This window comes from Saimiri boliviensis, chromosome 13 (assembly GCF_048565385.1).
Source record: "Saimiri boliviensis isolate mSaiBol1 chromosome 13, mSaiBol1.pri, whole genome shotgun sequence".
Classification (NCBI taxonomy): domain Eukaryota; kingdom Metazoa; phylum Chordata; class Mammalia; order Primates; family Cebidae; genus Saimiri; species Saimiri boliviensis.
In genome coordinates, this window is record NC_133461.1 from 54,236,071 (window position 1) to 54,257,080 (window position 21,010).

The 21,010-nt window shown below is 45.6% G+C and overlaps 1 protein-coding gene across 7 annotated transcripts in view; it reads left to right on the top strand.

Moving 5' to 3' along the window:
- TMEM241 (transmembrane protein 241) overlaps window positions 1–21,010 on the top strand; it is a 156,109-nt gene that overhangs the window by 117,401 nt on the left and 17,698 nt on the right. For all 7 annotated transcript variants that reach the window (XR_012513144.1, XR_012513149.1, XR_012513150.1 and 4 more), the window contains exon 14: window positions 16,426–16,490. Coding sequence is in view for 1 of the 7 variants with exons in the window: in XM_074383681.1 (XP_074239782.1) it covers window positions 16,426–16,490 (65 nt within the window). In the remaining 6 variants the exon portion in view is untranslated. The remainder of the gene's footprint in view (window positions 1–16,425; window positions 16,491–21,010) is intronic.

Here is a 21,010-nt window from a genome sequence, read left to right on the forward strand (position 1 = left end):
GCTGAGTTAAACAAAAAACACTCAATCCTGGCTGGGAAGCAGAGACTTTCTGCTCCCTATGCAGGGCACGGCTTCCTTTCCATCCTTCTCTTCCCTAAACCACAGCACATGGAGACAGAGTCAAGAGAACGTTATAGCATGGATTCAAGAGGAAAGACTGTGGAGTCTGGTTCCTGCCTTTAAGCATTAGAGCCCTACTGACTAGTGTAAAATAAATGTACAATCAGATAAACAATTATTCTCCTTGGAATGAACTTGGAAGAGAATTAAAGGATAGAAGAGAAGGCAGAAGAGTTTCCTCCTCCGTGGGCAGAGAAGGAATCGTGAGGGGAGGGAGCTGAATATTCCCCTCTCCTTCAGCCTGCCATAATCATTACCATCCGTTATACTGTATCTGAATCTCTGTATCTGAAGAGAAAAAGACTGTGCCCAAGATCTGTTGCCCCAGGCTGGCGTATGTAAAAACCTAGACTATGATTTTTTAAAGCTAATTAAAATTGTCAGGATGAGTTAATAAGATTGTTGCTAAATGGGAAGTTGTTCAGAACAAATAAAAAAGCCAGCTGGGTGTGCTGGCTCACACCTGTAATCCCAGGACTGTGGGAGGCCAAGGTAGATGGGTTGTTTGAGCCCAGGAGTTCGAGACCTGCCTGGCCAACATGGTGAAACCCATCTCTACAAAAAATATAAAAATTAGCTAGCTGTGGTGACACAGCTGTGTAGCTGTGTAGTCCCAGTCACTCAGGAGGCTGAGACAGAGAATCAGCTGAGCCTGGGAGGCAGAGGCTGCGGTGAGCCGCGATTGCATCACCGTACTCCAGCCTAGGCGACAGAGCAAGAACCTGTCTCAAACCAAAACAAAACAAAAAACAAAACACCGGGTGTGGTGGCTCACACCTGTATTCCCAGCACTTTGGTAAGCCCAGGCAGGCAGATCCCCTGAGGTCAGCAGTTTGAGACCAGCCTGACCAACATAGAGAAATCCCATCTCTACTAAAAATACAAAAATTAGCCTGGTGTCGTGGCACATGCCTATAATCCCAGCTACTTGGGAGGCTGAGGCAGGAGAATCACTTGAACCCGGGAGGTGGAGGTTGTCGTGAGCCCAGATTCTGCCATTGCACTCCAGCCTGGGCAACAGGCAACAAGAGTGAAACTTGATCTTAAGAAAAAAAAAAAAAAAAAAAAAGACTCACTTTATGTCCTGAGGACATCCAGTGGCTCTAGGAAAACAGCGGCTAGCCTATCCTGGTTTGAAGACAAGCAGCGCAGACCGTAGACCACCTCTCCGGGTCCGTTTTTGCATGTATGTAAGAAAGGGAAACCTAGCTCAGAGTAGAATGGTGTACCTTGTGACAGGCCAGTATCTCAACGGAAACAACTAGGGGAAAAGCAAATAAATTGTAAAAATCATATTTGAAAGAAAATTGGAGAGCTGTTAAGCAAATTTCCAAAGAGAGAAGAATCCTTCCTAGGTATACTGAGTAACCAAGCTGTTTTCTTCATGGTAAGGGCAGGGTGTGGGCTAAGGATCTGACTTGGTCCAAAAAGACGAAATATTAGGGAAAGAGAAACTAGCAGAGTGTAGGCAGTCATACTGAACTGGTCTGATGGACCGGAAACTAGAGTAGCCCCGAAGGAAGCCTAGTTTTTCCCCTAAGGCATTTGCTGAGTTCTGGGGTGGTGCAGGAGGCTGCAGGTTTGGAAACTCTCATAGTCTAGGGGTATTTAGGAGACAAAGTCTGGCTAGAAGGAAGAGACTGCAGCAGAAGCACAAGTCTTCTCCTCAAGACAGTTGCCACATGTTGAACCTGCACAGATGGGAGGCTAAAAAGCCAAGAAAGGCAGACCTTTTATGGATGAGGAGACAGAGATCCACCAAGCTCTTAAACATGAGTCTGGGAGAGTTAACAGCTCAGGGACTAGCTGAAATCGACATGGGCTAAGTTACTAGAGCAGCAGCCCTCCTGAGTCACTCAGTCCCTGGTTTGACTGAGCTCATCACCCTATTAGAGGGAAAGGAGAATACTTCCTGGATGAAGCTATCCTCTGGAGCATCTACATTTTCTACACCATGTCCAGCACGTAATCAAAGATGTAGGCATGTAAATAGGCAGGAAGGTATAACTGATAATCCAGCGGGGAGAACTAATAGGAACAGAACTACAGATAATGCAGATACTGAAATTAGCGATAACTTAAACATAACTGGATAGTATGTTAAAGAAAATAGATGAAAAGATGGATAAAATAATGAGAAAATCCAGTGCAAGATTAGAATCTGTTTTTAAAAAATCAAATAGGTATTATAGAATTGCAAAATTCGTCTGGAATTAATAGTTTATTGCATGGTCTAAGAGCACACTGGGTACAATGTAGCAGGATTGGCGAACTCAAGGTCAGTAGAAGACACTCAAAGTGAAACACAAAGAGGAAAAAAGGCTGGAAAGAGCAGAACAGAGCACAAGGGACACAGGGGATATGTTCCTAAGATCTAAGATTTGTAATTGTAATTCTAGAAGAACAAGAGAGAGAGACTGGGCAGAAGCAGTATTTGAAGGGATGTGGGCTGAGAATTTTCCAAAACTATTGACTGCCATAATACAAGTAAAACCATACTTAGGTATATGTACTCAAACTATCAAATTTATCTTTGAAGACAAACAAAGATTAATTTATTTTTAAAAAAAAATTAATTTATTTTTAAATAAATTTAAAAATCTTAAAATCAACTAGAGAAAAAGTACATGACCTTAAATTGAAGAAGCAACCGTAAAGCCAGTGGCTGACTTTTTACCTGAAACAGTGAGTACCCATAGACAATGAAATGACATCTTTACTTTATTTTATGCATATGACCCTTGACTGCAGGAATGACATCTGTAAAGTGCTGAAATAGACCAGGCTCGGTGGCTCACGCCTGTAATCCCAGCACTTTGGGAGGCCGAGGTGGGTGGATTGCCTGAGGTCAGGAGTTCGAGACCAGCCTGGTCAGCATGGTGAAACCTCATCTAAAATCCAGAAATATAAAATACAAAATACAGAATTTAGCTGGGCATGGAGGCATGTGCCTGTAAGGTCCAGCTACTCGGGAGACAAAGGTAGGAGAATTGCTTGAACCTGGGAGGTGGAGGTTGCAGTGAGCTGAGATCATGCCATTGTACTCCAGTCTGGGTAACAGAGCAGCAGACTCCGTCTCAAAATGAAAGAAAAGAAAGGGAGCGGGGAGGGGGGAGAAGAAGGAAGGAAGGAAGGACAGAAGGAAGGAGCTGATAGAGCAGAGAGAAAGAGAGAGAGAGTGTGAAAGAGAGAGGGAGGGAGGAGGGAAGGAAGGAAGGAAAGAGAAAGGAAGGGAGGGAGAGAAAGAGCTGACATAAAGTAAGGGGAGAGATTAGGTCATCTCAACACTATATTTCCTTCTTACTCTAAATAACTGGTCACCAACCTCTTCAAAATTACAATGAAGGCTAAGTGCGGTGCCTCACACCTGTAATCCCAGCACTTTGGGAGGCCGAGGTGGGTGGATCGCTTGAGGTAAGGAGTTCGGGACCAGCCTGGTCAACATGATGAAACCCAGTCTCTACTAAAACTATAAACATTAGCCAGGTGTGTTGGTGTGCACCTGTGATCCCAGCTGCTTGGGAGGCTGAGGCAGGAGAATCACTTGAACCCGGGATGCAGAGGTTGCAGTGAGCCAAGACTGTGCTACAGTACTCCAGCTTGGGTGACAGAACAAGACTCTGTCTCAAAAAAAAAAAAAAATACTATGAAGAATTTGAAGAATTACTACATAAAGTTGCTAGACTCTCTTATTAAATATATTAATACATTCTTATTGGATCTAATCCTCAAATTTCTGCTGAATCACATATCATATCACATAGATGGATTCATATCACATAGCATGATATTGGCTTCTTCCTAACATCACATTGGAAGCTCATTATAAATCAAGGGTGATAGTACATCATTTGGATAGATCATGTTGTGTTGGAAGATAGAATAAATGGATGGTTCTATGAAAAGGAAGCTGTGGTATATTGGTATGATACATGTATAGTGTTAATTAAGATGTCGGACGAAATAGTGACTTAGAATTCCTTGCTACATAAAATATGACCATGGCACACACCAAAAGCACAAGCAACAAAAGAAAATAGAGATAAAGTGGAGTTCATCAAAATGAAAAACTGCTGAGCTGCAAAGTACACTCCGAAGAAAGTGAAACGAAAACCCACAAACAAATCACATAGCTGATATGGGACTCACCTCTATAACACATAAAGAACTCTTACACCTCAATAATTTTTTAAAACCCCAATTTTAAAAATAGTCAAGGGATCTAGACAGCTCTGCAAAGATGAACAACTGGCCAATGAACCCGTGGAAAAGATGCTCAGTGTCATTAATCACCAGGGAAATACAAACCAAAACCACAGTGAGGTGTCCCTTCACACCCACTAGGATGGCGACAATTAAAAAGAAAGATAGCCAGGATGTGAAGAAACTGGAACCTTCTTTGTATACGTTTAAAATTTTCTGTGATAAAAGACATATGGCTGGGTGCAGTGGCTCACACCTGTAATCCCAGCACTTTAGGAGGCCGAAGCAAGTGGGTCACTTGAGGTCAGGAGTTCTAGACCAGCCTGGCCAACATGGTGAAACCTGGACTCCATTAAAAATACAAAAATTGCCGGGCGCGGTGGCTCAAGCCTGTAATCCCAGCACTTTGGGAGGCCGAGGCGGGTGGATCACGAGGTCGAGAGATCGAGACCATCCTGGTCAACATGGTGAAACCCCGTCTCTACTAAAAATACAAAAAAATAGCTGGGCATGGTGGTGCGTGCCTGTAATCCCAGCTACTCAGGAGGCTGAGGCAGGAGAATTGCCTGAACCCAGGAGGCGGAGGTTGCGGTGAGCCGAGATCGCGCCATTGCACTCCAGCCTGGGTAACAAGAGCGAAACTCCGTCTCAAAAAAAAAAAAAAAAAAATACAAAAATTAGCCAGGCGTGGTAGTGGATGCCTGTAATCCCAGTTACTCAGGAGGCTGAGGCAGTAGAATCACTCGAACCCAGGAGGCAGAGGTTGCAGTGAGCAGAGATTGGCCACTGCATTCCAGCCGGGGCAACAAAGCGCGACTCTGTCTGAAAAAAAAAGAAAAAAGAAACATGAAAAGACAAAGTGTACCTAATCTTCGATGGTAGATCTTCAGATCTTTGGAGGGGAGGGGGAAAAAAGCAGTTGTATGGGGGCACAAGTGACACTGATTGCTGTTCCTTGGTCACATACATGTATTCACTCTGTAATCATCCATTAAGATTTACATAAGTGGTTTTTTTTTTTTTTTTTTTTTTTTTGGAGATGAAGTCTCACTCTGTCGCCTAGGCTGGAGTGCAGTGGTATGATCTTGGCTCACTGCAGCCTCCACCTCCTGGGTTCAGCCTCCCAAGTAGCTGGGATTACAGGTGCCTACCACCACACCCTGCTAATTTTTTATATTTTTGGTAGAGATGGGGTTTCACTATGTTGGCCAAGCTGGTCTTGAACTCCTGACCTTGTGATCCACCCACCTCGGCCTCCCAAAGTGCTGGGCTTTCAGGCTTGAGTCACATGAGTACTTTTTGCATGTATTTCCGTATGCATAGTATGTATCACTGAAAGCTTAAATATTCCATATTTGCACAGAAAAAATGGAACCCTCACACACTGCTGGTGGGGATGTAAAATGGTGCAGTAAATACCTGCAGTGATGATGGGATGATGGGGATAGTGATCGTGGTGTCTTGTTTCACCAGGTTCTGGCCTATTTCATTGATGCTATGAAGTGGTTTTGTGATGTTTGGCAGTTTTGCAGATACTTTTATTCAAACCCATAATACAGCAATAATCAGGGATTCAATCCTATCTTCATATGAGAATTACAAGGGAATCTTTTAAAAAATGCGAAATCCTGGGCTTCAGTCTAGGAAATTTTTATTTAATTGACATGGAACAGAATATTAGTGGGGTGTGTGTGTGTATGTGTGTGTGTGTGTCTGTGTGTGTGTGTGTGTTTAACTTCTCACAGGATTCTAGATGTGCCATCAGAGCTGAAAACTACTGAGCCAGGATTAAGCAAAGCCAATGATAAGGGTTAGCTTGGAGTTAAAAACGAGATTGGCACAGGACTCAGGAGACCTGGGTTTTAGTTCCAACTCTTCCTTTGTTTAAACTGTGTACTTTGATCAAGGTATTTATCCTCTGTGAGCTTCGGTTTCTTCATCTGTAAAATGGGGCCAAGCACCCTCCTGTGCAGGGATGTGGGGATCATGTGAGATCATCTCTATGACACAGCAAAGCCTGGTGTCTGGGACATTTTATGCTCTCATCACATTTTGGTTACTTTTTTCCCTTACCTTCCATGAACTAGATACTCATGTCACAGTTTTCTAGTTTCATTCTCTTGTTGGTGCATCTGTGAGGTGTAGGAGTTGGTTAAAAGTCACCTAAGACTTCTCTGGGTTTATAATTTATCCTTCCTTCCCATGAACCTAATCTCTTTTTGTTCCTCATCTATGTTCTCAATCCCCTTGTGCTTATAATAAATGTTGTTCTGATATCTGGCAGAATTACTGGTTCATATATTTTGATGAGGCAATGTTAAGTACTGTTAATAGCCATGCCTAGAGTCTAACATGAGTTGTCCCTCATTAATAATTACACTGATTGTGGTCATAAATCATAGGATGGGTAGTAGGGTTAATTGGAATTTTTTAAAAATGCCAAATAGAGTGATGAGTGTAGGCTGTGATTTCTATCTAGTGGACTTGGAATAGTTCTGTGGGTTCTAGGAGAGAAAGAGCCTGCTCTCAGATGGTAAATTTTATGTTAGATTTACTCTTTAACCCAGAAGGAAGACCAGGTTGATGACATTCATATGTGAGTCTGCAGCACAGACAGACTGCAAGACTGTCTGAAATACACCTCCGACTCTGTGGCCTGTGTGAGAGCTGGAGTCTGCCTGTCCCCAGAGAGGTGGCAGTGCAACATGTTTGTACACCAGCTGGAGAAAGTCATTCTGGAGCCCTGTGGCTGGAGTTGGAGGGTCTAGAACAGAACTCCCACATTTTAGTGAGTATGCATATCACCTGGGCATTTGTGCCAGTGCAGATGCTGTTTAGTAGATCGGGGTGGAACCTGAGATTCTGTAGTTCGTGCAAGCTCCCAGGTTCGTTGCTGATGCTGCTTGTCTGTGACTGCACTTTGCATGGCAGATAGAAGAAAGCTATCTGTTGTTCTGCTGGCCAGCACTTTCCATACCTTCCTCCAGTAAAATGTTCCTTCCTTCTTCCAACCATGAAGTTCCAGAGTGAGCTTCCATATTCTTGTATGACTCTGCCTCCCAGACCACAGTCGGTTGGTCCAGGAGCCAATCAGAATCTTCCCTGGCATTTTGGGATTAGAATCCAGAGAGATCTAGTCTTAGATCAGGCGTCCCCAAACTATAGCCCGCGGGCCGCATATGGCCCCCTGAGGCCATTTATCCGGCCCCCTGCCGCACTTCAGGAAGGGGCACCTCTTTCATTGGTGGTCAGTGAGAGGAACACAGTATGTGGCGGCCCTCCAACGGTCTGAGGGACAGTGAACTGGCCCCCTGTGTAAAAAGTTTGGGGACACCTGTCTTAGATCCTCTCTATGAAGTTCTTTCTAACTCCATGGAGGGAATTGGTCAAGGATAAGGGGCAGAGAGCATGTCCCAGTGGTTCTCAAGTCCTTGGTTCCAGTTTTCCCAAACACATGAAAAAGGAATAAAAAACAAAACAGAGTTGCGATATATATAGCACAATACTGGATATATATATAACCTTAGGGGTTATATTACCAGCTCTGATTATCTTGTGCAGAAACTTTCATCAGGTCCTTATCACATGTAGGTCTCTATTGCTAGCCCCTGAACGTTCAAAGATGAATAGCGCACGCCCTGACTGACTGGGAGAAGACCACACACTGCAGTAGAGTGTGGTGTGTGCAATGGCCAGGGCTTGTGGGAGCTCTGAGAGGAAATGCTTGATCCAGTTGAGTGTGTGGATGGGGGCCAGGTTCAGTTTTCTCAAGATAGATTTTCAAAAGGTGAGTAGGAATTATGTAGGCGGGCCTATGAAATTTTTCCAGGCAGACAGAACTTGCTGAGCAAAAAGCAAGATGATGGTAGGGAACTGTGTTTGAAAAATTGCAACCCCTTTAAAAGGGAGGTATGTGGCTGCAACTGGGCTGAAGAAGCAGGCAAGGGACAGCGTTGTATACGTGACTTTTTTTTTAAAGAGTCATATGCATTTTAAAACCAAGAGAACAATAAACCTAAATCTCTGATTCTCTCCCAAATACCTGACTATCTGGCAGGTTCCTGCTTCCAACCCTCCAGACCCCCCATTTTCCCCTTAAACAGAAAATTTGTCTTAGGATTGAGATAAATGTTTGAAAAACAAACCTGATCTGCTTTAAATCCCAAAATCTGTTTAAATAACACAGAGGTTGTGACAGCCGTTGGCAAAGCCAGGAAGTTCAAAGCCCTGCGGCTGACACGTTGTATCGAGTTCTGCTGTTGTTGGCACCCCTCCGCCTGTGGCAGGTCCTGCTGTTTGTTATTCGGGTCTGTATGTGAGAAGGAGACATTCCTCTGATCACAAGACTCTTTCTTCTTTAGGAAAAATCTGTTTTTTTAAAATGCTGTTTATGAGCAAGTACACCATTTGGTAGTACAGGTGATGACTACTTCTTAGATCTTCTTGAATGGCAAGTTCCAAGAGTAACGTTAAGGTTTTTTCATGGGCAGAATTTAGCCATTTCAAGAGGGTTTTTCAAAAATGTTTATGTTTTTACTAACATTTTTGGAGGGCAAAATGTAATGTATGAGAAAGACTCTTTTTTTTTTTTTTTTTTTTTTGAGACGGAGTTTCGCTCTTGTTACCCAGGCTAGAGTGCAATGGCACGATCTCGGCTCACCGCAACCTCCGCCTCCTGGGTTCAGGCAATTCTCCTGCCTCAGCCTCTGGAGTAGTTGGGATTACAGGTACGCGCCACCATGCCAAGCTAATTTTTTGTATTTTTAGTAGAGATGGGGTTTCACCATGTTGACCAGGATGGTCTCGATCTCTGGCCTCGTGATCCACCCGCCTCGGCCTCCCAAAGTGCTGGGATTACAGGCGTGAGCCACCGTGCCCAGCCGAGAAAGACTCTTACGCCTCGGGGGTTATTGTCTGTTTGAAGGTGGTGTCGGAGCACTTAGTAGCTCCCCCATGATAAGCACACTGCAGTAGGCTTGTTAACATCCCGGGTCTGACTCTCAGCCTTGGAATACTGGGAGCTTGGTTTTATCCCATTTACCACTTAGTGATATGCACTGGGATTGATTTCTGTTGCTCAGATGAAAGGATTGCTTGATGCAACAAGAGACCAATTCACCGATTAACTGTAGAGCAAGTGGCATGACATCTAAAGCCTTGGAGTATGAGGCCTTTTGCACACATTTCCAAAGCAGAAGGCAAGGATGGCTAGAATTTGAGAGACTGTCCCTCCAAGCATAAGAGGCTATTCATGTGGAGGCTGGCTGTGGAGCTCTGGAGGTACAGCTGGTGGATGCTCTATGTAGTGTCCACTGGGGCCTAATAGTTAAGCTCTAAACCTGGCAGGTTGGACACAGGGTCAGAAATCCAGGTAATGGTCAGTACACAGTGGACATTCCTTCTGGAATATCAGTCCTAGTTGTCTGGGGCATCAGTCAAGGTTCTAGTCACAAGGCCAAGGGCTGGCCAGAACCAGGCAGTCTCGAAAGCTCCCTTCCCTGGGTAAGAGATCAGAGTCAAGTGTGGAGCACAAAGAGGGAACCTGGTGTGGCTCCAGAGTCAGGACCAAAGCAAGATCCCCCTCTGTGGACTGTGTGGCCTTGGGTGGTTGGGGTGCGGTGAGAGAGGAGGGGAGGGAGGAGGCAGCTTCAATGGTTCCAACCTCAGTGCTAATATCTGGGGGCCCTGTGCCCTAGGTCTCACCACCAGAGGGGTCACTCAGGAAGCCCCTGGTTCAAATGGGAAAAGTAATGCATTTCCACAACTAGTGCTTAGCAAATGATGGGGCAGATGGCAGTGAAGCTCTTCAAGGGCTAGGCAGGAAGTGTAAGCTAGGCAGGAAGTGAAAGCTGGGATAGATTTCACACCTGTGTGTTCTTGGTAGAATTACTGATCATTTGGCGTTTGGTGACCTTGTCACCCAGGAGCTGGAAGTCAGGAATTAAAGTTATGCTTCGTGTCACACTCACACCAGTGCATTCCTTTGTAAGCCTCCAAGTGCTCCAGAGTCACAGGGGGCTCTTTCTTTTCCTATTTTACCCATTTGTTTTTAAATGCTTATTTGGGCATAATGAGAACAGATTTTGTTTCTGTGCTGAAACTGCATGTTCCTACTTACGTCTTAGAGCAACTTTTGAGCTTTCAAGCACATGAGGAGCTTCTTCCTCAGAGCTGACTTTCCAAGTGAGCCAAAAGGAAGCCCGTACCGAGCCTGCTGACCGTTCGTGTGCCCTCCAGAGAGGATCGGAGGCTCAAGTTCCTTCCAGTCTTTGTCAAATGTGACTGAGCCGGGCTCTGCGGCACTGAGCTTGGTCCTGGGATGGCTTCCAAGTCTTTGACCTTAAGAGTCACAATGCAGGCCAGGCGCGGTAGCTCACACCTGTAATCTTAGCGCTTTGGGAGGCTGAGGCGGCCAGATCATGAGGTCAAGAGATTGAGACCATCCTGGCCAACGTGGTGAAACCCCGTCTCTACTAAAGATACAAAAATTAGCCAGGCGTGGTGGCACGCACCTGTAGTCCCAGCTACTTGGGAGGCTGAAGCAGGAGAATCACTTGAACCTGGGAGATGGAGGTTGTGGTGAGCCGAGATTGTGCCACTGCACTCCAGCCTGGTGACAGAGCGAAAACTCTGTCTCAAAAAAAAAAAAAGAAGAGTTCACAATGTAGGTAGGCTTATAAACAGATCAGTGATAATAGGACAGTAGTGGGGCTTCATGCAGGTAGAGTCCAAGTGCTGGGGAAAGAACAGGTCATCCTTTCAGAGGAGTCTTGCCTGAGGCCTGCAGGCTTTAGTCAGGCAAAGTAGGAGGAAGATATCAGGTGTCATGGTACCTGTGGTCCCAGCTACTCAGGAGGCTGAGGTGTGAGGATTACTTGAGCTGGAGTTCAAGGCTACAGTCCACTGTGATCTCACCTGTGAATAGCCACTGGACTCTAGCCTGGGCAACATAGCAAGACCTCAACTCTTAAAAATATTTTGTTTAAAAAAAAAAGTTGGGGAAAGGGGTAAGAATTAAGAATTTAAGCAGAGAGAAAGAAATGGATTTTGTGTGTGTGTTAAAATAAATGTAAGATTTACTTTTTTTTTTTTTTTTGAGACAGAGAGAATCTCGCTCTATTGCCCAGGCTGGAGTGCAATAGTGCAATCTCAGTCATGGCTCACTGTAACCCCCACCTTCCAGGTTCAAGTGATTCTCCTGCCTCAGCCTCACAAATTGCTGGGACTACAGGTGCCCACCACCACGCCTGGCTAATCTTTGTATTTTTAGTAGAGATGAGGTTTCACCATATTGGCCAGGCTGGTCTCAAACTCCTGACCTTTTGATCTGCCCACCTCAGCCTCCCAAAGTGCTAGGATTACAGACGTGAGCCACTGTGCCTGGCCAAGATTTACCACTTTAACCATTTATAACTGGACAGTTCAGTGGCATTGATTAAGTTCATACCATTGTACAACCATCACCGCTATCCATTTCCACAAATGTTTCTTTGCAAACTGAAACTCTGTACCCATTAAACACTAATTCCTGATGCCTTGCTCCTCCTAGGTCCTGACAACCATCATTCTACTTTCTGTCTCTATGAGTTTGACAATTCCAAGTAACTCATATAAGTGAAATAATACTTTATATGTCCTTCTGTATCTGATGCGTTTCACTTAGCATAATGTCTTCCATGTGGTAGCATTAATCAGAATCTCCTTCCTCTTTAAGGCTGAATAATATTCCATCGTAGGTATGCCCCACATTTTGCTTCTCTGTCTATCCCTCTATGGACACTTGGATTGCCTCCAGCTTTGACTATTGTGAGTGGTGCTGCTGTGGATGTGGGTGTGCAGATATCTGCTGGAGCCGCTGCTTTCACTGGGTTTTTCTCTTAAAAAGCTGTGTAGAGCTTGTGTGGGCCCTTGCGTTTTTGGCTATTGGAGAAAGTTGATCTAGGAGTCAAGGCCTTAGTTCTGTTCCTCACTGCCACCAACTCCCTGGATCCCTGGAACAGTCACACACCATCTCTGGGTCATGGTCTTCCCACTTTGTGAGCTAAGGGAGTCCCTTCACCTCTTGGGCTCTGCCTTGGGTGACTACACCTGGGACATTCTGTACCAGACATGGCATACTCCGCGTGTCCTGGCTTCCGTTTCCTCCTCAATGCAGTTAGGAATGGAGTGGCCTCTTGGCACCAGCAGATTTAACAGTCTCACTTTTGAGTGCTCTTGAGCAGCTCCAAAGGCTCCTGCTGTACAGAAATCTGTCACTTTGCCGAGACGTGCATTTGAACCGTACCCACAATGAGAGCAGTGCATGGGGCCACGTCCCCCAGTGGGGAGCCAGGCTGGCCAGTGCCCAGAATCTGTCTTGTTGAGCAGCGTTGTTGGCTGCTCCTCGTTCTTTTTTGATTTTTTTTTTTGAGATGGAGTTTCGCTTTGTCACCCAGGCTGGAGTGCAATGGTGTGATCTCGGCTCACTGCAACCTCCGCCTCCCAGATTCAAGAGCTTATTGTGCCTCTGCCTCCCAAGTAGCCGGGATTACAGGCGACTGCCACCACACCTGACTAATTTTGTGTATTTTTTTTTAGTAGAGACGGGATTTCACCATGTTGGCCAGGCTGGCCTTGGACTCCTGGCCTCAGGTGATCTGCCCATTTCGGCCTCTGTAAGTGCTGGGATTACAGGTGTGAGCCACCATGTCCATCTGTCCTTTCTTTTGAACTGACTTTTATGAAATAGTAGAACTTTGGTGACTGTGTGTGTGTGTGTGTGTGTGTGCGTGCGTGTGCATGTGTGTGCGTGTGTGTGTGCGCGTGCATGTATGTGTGTTTGCACGCGGCGCATGTGCGTGTGCATGTGTGTGTGCACCTGAGAGAGAGAAAGAGAGACAGAACATGCCTCCAAAAAGAGAGCTGACCACTGGGCTTGTGATGGAAGTAAAAGAAAGCGGAGAAGCCTGAGAAACTTAGGGGTTTGTACCATCAGTTTGTACCATCATTATAGGTTAAAAAGCCCATCCGACCCCACAGCTGCCCCACAGTGCAAACAAAGTTCAGTCAACGTTCTCTACGGAAATAAGATAAAGGGTCTCAGGTAGCGGCACACTTGCCCCTTGAGTGATAAAACTTTAGAGAATTTTGAAAAGGTGGCTCAGGGGAAGACAGGAGACTACACAAACATTTCCAGGAAGCAGCAGATGGCGAAGGCACCAGTGTGGCTGCTAAACCAACCTTCTTTTCAAGTAAGGGCTGGTTAAAAATTTTAAAAATGTGTTTTTCTTGGCGAAAGGTGCAGTTCAGAGGAATAAGCAGGCCAGCTGTCTATCTCACTGCAGACAGGATTCCTCCTAAGCTAAAGAGGCTCACGGAGGAGCAGAGGCACAAGTCGCAGGCTGGGGGAGGGGGTACACAGGGCAGGCGTCACTCTTTACCAACTGTACTAAAAGTCACCTGGCAAGGTAGTCAGAGAATAAGGAGAGAAGCTGATCAAAGAAGGCCTTGAAGAGCTAATTAAAACAGGCAAGGCTGATAAAGACAATGCTGAGAACATAGAAAAGACAAGTTGGATCCTTTATAAATCAAGCGGAGTGTTCCATTATGCGGAGCTGCCAGCACAGCCAACATCCATCAATGGGACGGAGCCTTTCTCAGCAGGTCCAAGAAATACATCTCCATTGGCACCATCCCAGGCCATGTCCAAGAAGTTGCAAAAGGAAAGAATGACTAACAGCATGGTTAACTTTAGTCAAGAGGAATGAAGGGGGTGAGGGGAATGAAGAGAAAAATGACAAAAACAAATGAATAAATAAATAAATAAAAAGGAAGGTAATCAAAACAGGTACAAACAATGTGAAATATTTCTCCAAACAGCTAAATGTTAATGAATTGGGAGAACTAGATGAAATACATTTTGGGAAAAGTGAAAATGGAAAATTTGCAACAAGAAAGAGAAGACTTGATTAGGATAATAGCCGGTAAAGATCTCCCCCAGCTAGGAGATCTGTCTGGGTCCAGGGCCCTTCAAGTCAGGGGTAACTTTCAGAGTCAAATTGTAACCATTGCAGGATAATAAGCAGAGAAGCTGATGAACTCACTTATGCGGTTAGTACAACATTGTTTCCAAGACCAGACAATTGCCTTGAGAGGTAGTACTATTCTAGCCGCCTTCATTTATGACCATAGATGTGGATGTTCTAAATTAAATGTTAAATTAAAAAAAAAAAAAAGAACTGGGTGTGGTGGCTCACACCTATAATTCCAGCACTTTGTAAGGCTAAGGCGGTTGGGATTGTTTGAGCCCAGGGGTTCAAGATCAACTTGGTCAACAAAGTGAGATGTTGTCTCTACAAAAAATACTCAAAATTAGCTGGATGTGGCAGCGTGTGACTATAGTCCCAGCTACTCGGAGGCTGTGCTGGGAGGATTGCTTGAGTCCTGGGAGGTCGAGGCTACAGTGAGCTGAGATTGCGCCACTGCACTCCAGCCGGGGTGACCCTGTCTCAAAAAATAAAAAAGAAAGAAAAGAGGGACATTCATCATGGGCATCAACTCAAAACTTGTCATTCAATGTGCTCTTTAAGGAAAAAGCCACCACTAATCTCCACTTAGAGAAACCTCTTTTCCTGTCCTTTGCATTCTTATAATTGTCTCTCTGGCTGGGCTTCTACTTTACTGCCCCTGAAGACAATACCCAGGCCTTTTTGGTAGCCAAGCTTTTTGCTACAAATCAATAAAGCAAGGCAGAAAGTGATACCAAATGACTTAACTACAAAGAAAAGTTCTCAGATCTCACCAAGTTTATATCCTATCACGAGGGTTCTGGGTTTGTAGTTCCAGACTTCTTTCTGAGATTAGCAAAGGAGTGACGGTAAGGTTCATAAACACACGCCCTTCTGCCTGCCTGCCTGCTGCTTTGCTCCCAGCTTGGGAGCCAAAGAGGCCTCCAAGACAGCATGTGAAATCCCCCCGAGGGAGATGGTAGCTGACGTTTCTGAGGACCTTCAGCTCAACGGAACCTCTCCCAGTGCAGCCTACATCCCACCTCTCACAGCAAGAAAGCAGATTGTTAAGGGTACCTTCTCCACAGAAGCTGTTTTGACCTACAGGATGCAAAGACTGGAAGCCAGAAGCGTCCTTCCTTAAGCAGACATTCCAAGTGCAGACAGAGCTGGGCCCCTGGCTCGCACACATCTTGGTGCTGAGGGGTTCAAGGCATCTCTGGGATCTGAGTCCTGTGGCTACCATTTCTGAAACACTTTTCTGGAATTTCCAGCCTTGAGAGATGTGGCGGTAACACTTCCCTCACCTCCAACTTCTAGATATTTGCAAATTTATTTTATTTTATTTTTTTCTTTTGAGATGGAGTCTCACTCTGTTGCCCAGGCTGGAGTACAGTGGCACGAGCTCGGCTCACTGCAACCTCTACCTCCCAGGTTCAAGCGATTCTCTTGCCCCAACCTCTCAAATAGCTGGGATTACAGGCATGCACCACCAAGCCTGGCTAGTTTTTGTATTTTTAATAGAGATGGGATTTCACCATGTTTGCCAGGCTGGTCTTGAACTCCTGACCTCCTTTTCCCAGGATGCACCTGGTTTCTTAGCATGTGTGTCATGGATCAGAAAGATGGGAGCAGTAGGAGAGGACAGAGAGACGGTGCCTTGGATGAAGGCTGGGTGACAGATACATTTTTATCTGGAGGATCTGGGAACAGGTTAATGAGCACATATGACCTTGGAGACAAGTTCTGCACTGCTGAGACAAAATGGAAATAAGTTTTCTTAATATACCCCTTCCCTGGAGAGAGATGAGGGCGGCCTTGGCTGTACGCCTCCCTTTTGAAGAATTTGGAAATTAAATGCTTCTTCGAACATTCTCACCTCCAAAACAGACCAGGACTTAGCCTTTTCTATACCAAATGCTTGGCTCAGAGGCGCCGCCAAGTGCGGGGGGCTGACTAGGAAGCATGTAGGGGAAAAGGAAGGACATGGGAAGTGGGAAGAAGTGGCTGATGGCAGGAATCCCAAATAAAATGAACTAAGCTTGTGAAAAAATGACAGTGGAGGTTACCAGAGCCCTGCTGGTGTGATGACCTTTTGTTGAAATTCTTTCTGCAGATAATCACAGCTGGCTTCTCAATATTGCTGTTTGATGCGATCCTGACCAGTGCAACTGTGGGATGGTAAGTCTTTTGCATAGAGAGACAAAGTGCCACTTAGTTGAGTTTCATGAGGTTACTAAATTTTGCTTTCAAATGTTGCAGAAAGGGAGTGTGTGTTAGCTGTGTGTCTACAACATATGTAAATCTCATATTAGTGAAGCGTTCTTTAAAAAAAAAAAAAAGTCTGGGCACAGTGGTTCACACCTGTAATCCTAGCACTTTGGGAGGCTGAGGTGGTGGATTGCCTGAGCTCAGGAGTTTGAGACCAGCCGGAGGAACACAGTGAAACCCTGTCTCTACTAAAAATACAAAAAAACAGCTGGGCATGGTGCTGTGTACCTATAATCCCAGCTGCTCAGGAAGCTGAGACGGGAGAATCACTTGAACCTGGAAGGTGAAGGTTGCAGTGAGCCGAGATCGTGCCATTGCACTCCAGTCTGGGTGAAAGAGTGAGACTCCATCTCAAAAACAAACAAACAAACAAACTTGTATTGACCCATAAACACAAATTCAGAAGAATACGTATATCATAAATAAACTACTTGATGGATTTGTACAAACAAACCATTCTGTATACCATAACCAGCATCCAGAGCAAGAAACAGAACATCACCCACACTCATCCACCCAACGGCAGCCACTGTTGGTCAACCACTGTGTGTGTGTGTGTGTGTGTGTGTGTGTGTGTGTGTGTGTGTGTGTGTATGTGTAATATGTACGTAATGTTTAGTAAACCACTAAACACACACACACACACACACACACACACACACACACACACAATCAGCCCTTTGCATGAACAGGTTCCAGATCCTCAGATTCAACCAACTGTGGGTCAAAACTGTAGTTTAGACCTACTATGGTTGCATCTGTCCTGAACATGTACAGACTTTTTTTCTTGTCATTATTTCCTAAACAGTACAATATAACAACTACTGACATAGCACTTACATTGTATTAGGTGTTACAAGTCATCCAGAGATGATTTAAAGTATACAGGAGGATGTGCATGGGTTGTAAGCAAACACTACACCATTTTATGTCAGAGACTTGACAACCCATGGATTTTGGTATCCACAGGAAGTTCTGGAACAAATTCCCTGTGGGTACTGAGGGGCGTGCACACACACACACACACACACACACACACACACACACACACAGCACGTTCTGTGTTTGGGTATCTTTCCATTTCTTTGATCTTTCCAGTAGCTTTCTCTTAGACAAGCTCCAGATGATCCTGTTTAGAATGCACTGCCCATTTGCTTAAAGACAGCGCAGCCTCACTAAGATATCTGAGCAGAGACAGAAGGCGGTGAGGGAGTGAGTCACGGAGATGCTGGGGACAGCGGTGCCAAGGCCCTGCAGTGGGAACGTGCTTGGTCGGCTCGAGGAGCAGCGTGTCAGGTGCAGCGAGACCAGGGCTTGTGGGTACCAAGGCCAGAGCGGGAGCAGCAGCAGAGGAGGTCGCAGGCCATGTGGGGCCATGAAGGCCATTGTAGGGGCCTGGCTTTACCTGAATGAGATGGGAAGTGATTGGGAACTTTGAGCAGATAAGTCAAGGAATCACTTGCTCCTGTGTTAAAAATGCATCCCTCTGCTGCATGGAGAATAGGCAGTGGAGGGGTGAGGAGGAAGCAGGAAGACCAGGGGCTCTAGCCGTGATCCAGGTGCAAGATGATGATGGCTGAGAACGGCTGTAGCAGCGGAGGTGGGAAGAGGTGGTAGGATACCTGAGGCACTAGGATTTGAGAGAGAGGAGCCTAGGTTGACTTCTAGGTGTGGGGTCCAAGTAATTGAAAGAATGAAGTTGTCTTTCACTGAGATGGAGAATGTTGTGTGAAGAGCAGGATTTGGCAAGGTGGTGGTGGTGGAGGTGTATTGGGCATTGGTTTGAATGTGTGAAGGCTCAGGTGCCTGTTGGACCACAGAGTAGAGATACAGGAATAGGTTGTTCACCAAATCAGCCTGGAGGTCTGGGGAGGGGCCACGGCACACCCATGTCTCCTCAGAGTTTCTGGCCAATCACCTTGACTCGGACTCCTTCCTCCCTGCTTTCAGTCGGCCACTGCTGCTCATCCCCCAGGACTTCACGTCCAGGTGACCTCGGAGAGGCTTCCCTGTTTATACCCTGTGCAAGCCCTGTTAGCTTTTTTTTTTTTCTACCTTGCTAATTTCATCCCTGACAGTTCTGACTGTTGGGACCACATTCGTTCCTTTCTGCCCATTAGGGTCTGCCTCCCTCCCGGAAGGGGTGTGCAGGCCCCCGGGGTTTGCAGGAGACAGCTGGGTGTGGGGTGGTGTTCAGCAGGGCAGACCTGGACAGGTGGGCTCTTCAGAAGGATGGCTGAGGCAGGGAGGCATGGCTGTGGGGAGACACAGCAGGGACTCAGAGCCCCAGAAGGTAGTTGTGATGGTAGCTTCAGGACATGCCTCCTGGAAAAGGCCACACTGCCCTGGCCTATAGCCCTCAGAGCCCATGACTCACAAGGGAGGTTTGGGCAATGAGCAACACAGGGACATGCAGAGAAAGTACTACTCTTGGAGAGGACCCAGCTGTGGCCAGTGGCCCAGGCTTGCCTTCCACTCAGGCCTCGGAGCTGTCCATCTGTGAGGGGAAATGGGCCTTCTGAGCTTATTAGGACCATGTGACTCTCATTCAAGGGCCCATTGGTTATGACCACATGCGGACAAGAATGAAGTGATCGGGTGGGTTTCACCCTGAGCTCTCTACACAAGACCTGCCCATTGGAGAGTTTAAGAATGTTAGCTATTCCAATTACTAATATTCAAACCAATAGCTGATTGTTACCAAGGGTTTGGGTTGTGGCCTTCAGAGAAGGCAAAGGTGAGGGAGGAGGTAACGAAGAGTTTAAATGGTTAAAACAGCTTGTTGCTGATGAATAGGCATGCTTTAATTTGGGGACTATATATGTATGTCTTTTTAAGCAATAGAGTAAATGCATGCTATTTATAAGACATTTTAAACAGTACAGAAATAGATCGAGTAAAAAGCAAAAGTGGCTCATCCTTCACTCCCTCCAACTTCTCTTCCCAGATGTCACCCCGGTTTAGTTGAAGGGCGAGAACAGTGCTGCATTTGGCCAGGGATGTGTATCCCAACGTAGGTGGACACTGTTCTCTGAAGGAGGTGTTACATCTGGAGGCCCAGCCACAACAGTGCTTCTGAAATGAAACCGCACCGAGCAGCCCTCCCACACGTCACACATAGTCTAGTCCTTGGGCTGGTGCTTTCTTTCCTTCCCTGTGACCGGGTGCAGTCTGACCTCCATCATGGATGCTGCACGTTATGTAGAAAAAGTCACATTGTTGTTGCTGCTCACTGGTGTTCTGCCCTTTGTTTTAAAAAAAGCCTAGGACCACTTTCAGATTATGCTTATTTCCATTCTAGTTCCTATATGTTATTTGGCAGATTTTTTTCACCCATAGGATAGCATTATAAAATTAAAGTGCAGGCAAATTTTAGAATAGGTTTTTATATTTCTTTGCCAGTATTAGCCGGAAAGAAAAAGCGTAGTGTTGCTTAGCTTTGCTCAAATAAAGCCTAACTCTAGAAAATAAGTATTTCTTCCCATGCCTGCCATCAGAGTAGTCCTAATAGCTGATTTTTCCCCTTCCTTCATCTTCTTTTTTCTTTTTTCTTTTTTGCACTTGTTTGCAAGTTGGACCTGCTGAGTTGTCGCTTGCTTGACTCAGGGACCACCGTGCTGGCTGGTGGGGGCCAGCTCTGGTGCCCAGGTGTGCCCAGGACAGCCTCCCATCTCCCAGGATTCTCCTGTGGATACAGGCCTTTGGTGGTGACGTAGCCACAGAAACAACCGTATTATTTTTGAACATCAGGAGGGGGTTCATATGGGATAAATGTGAGGGGCAGGACCAGTGGCCCCGTGGAACACCATGATGGGGAGTCTAGGAGGTGAACTTGCGTCTTGTGTGGCCTTGGGCTAGAAGGGGTTCATTCAATAAACAGACATTTACCAAGTGCCTTATATGTGCCAGGAACCATTCTTGGATAAAAGTCAAAAATCACTGCCTCTGCAGTGTCTTTAGATGCTCATTGCCCTGCCTGAAGGCAGGTCCCTATCTAAATCATCCTCGATGAACAGAAATGAATGGTTTTGCCCACTGCACTCAGAGATTTCCAGCCTTTCTCAAGAGCTACCAGTGGGGGCATTTCCTGCCCCAAGAAAACAAATGGAAGGAAATAAAAATTAGGAAATGTTCCTACACCTTCCTCTTCCTCCTCCTGCTGTGTCTTCCTCTTCTTTTTAATAATAATAACTAATCATTTATTGGGCAATTACTGTTGCCCGAATTACTCAGACATTTCTTACATTAATATAATCTCATTTACTTTTACAACACTCTTCCAAGTCATCCATATTTTAAAGATGAAGAAGCTGACGTCCAGAGATACTTATTTTCCCAGGATTTTATAGCTACTAAGCAGTCGGACCAGGTTTCAAACCCAAGTCTCTGTGTGTGCAAAGCCCTGTAACCTGATTGAACTGAATTTTAAA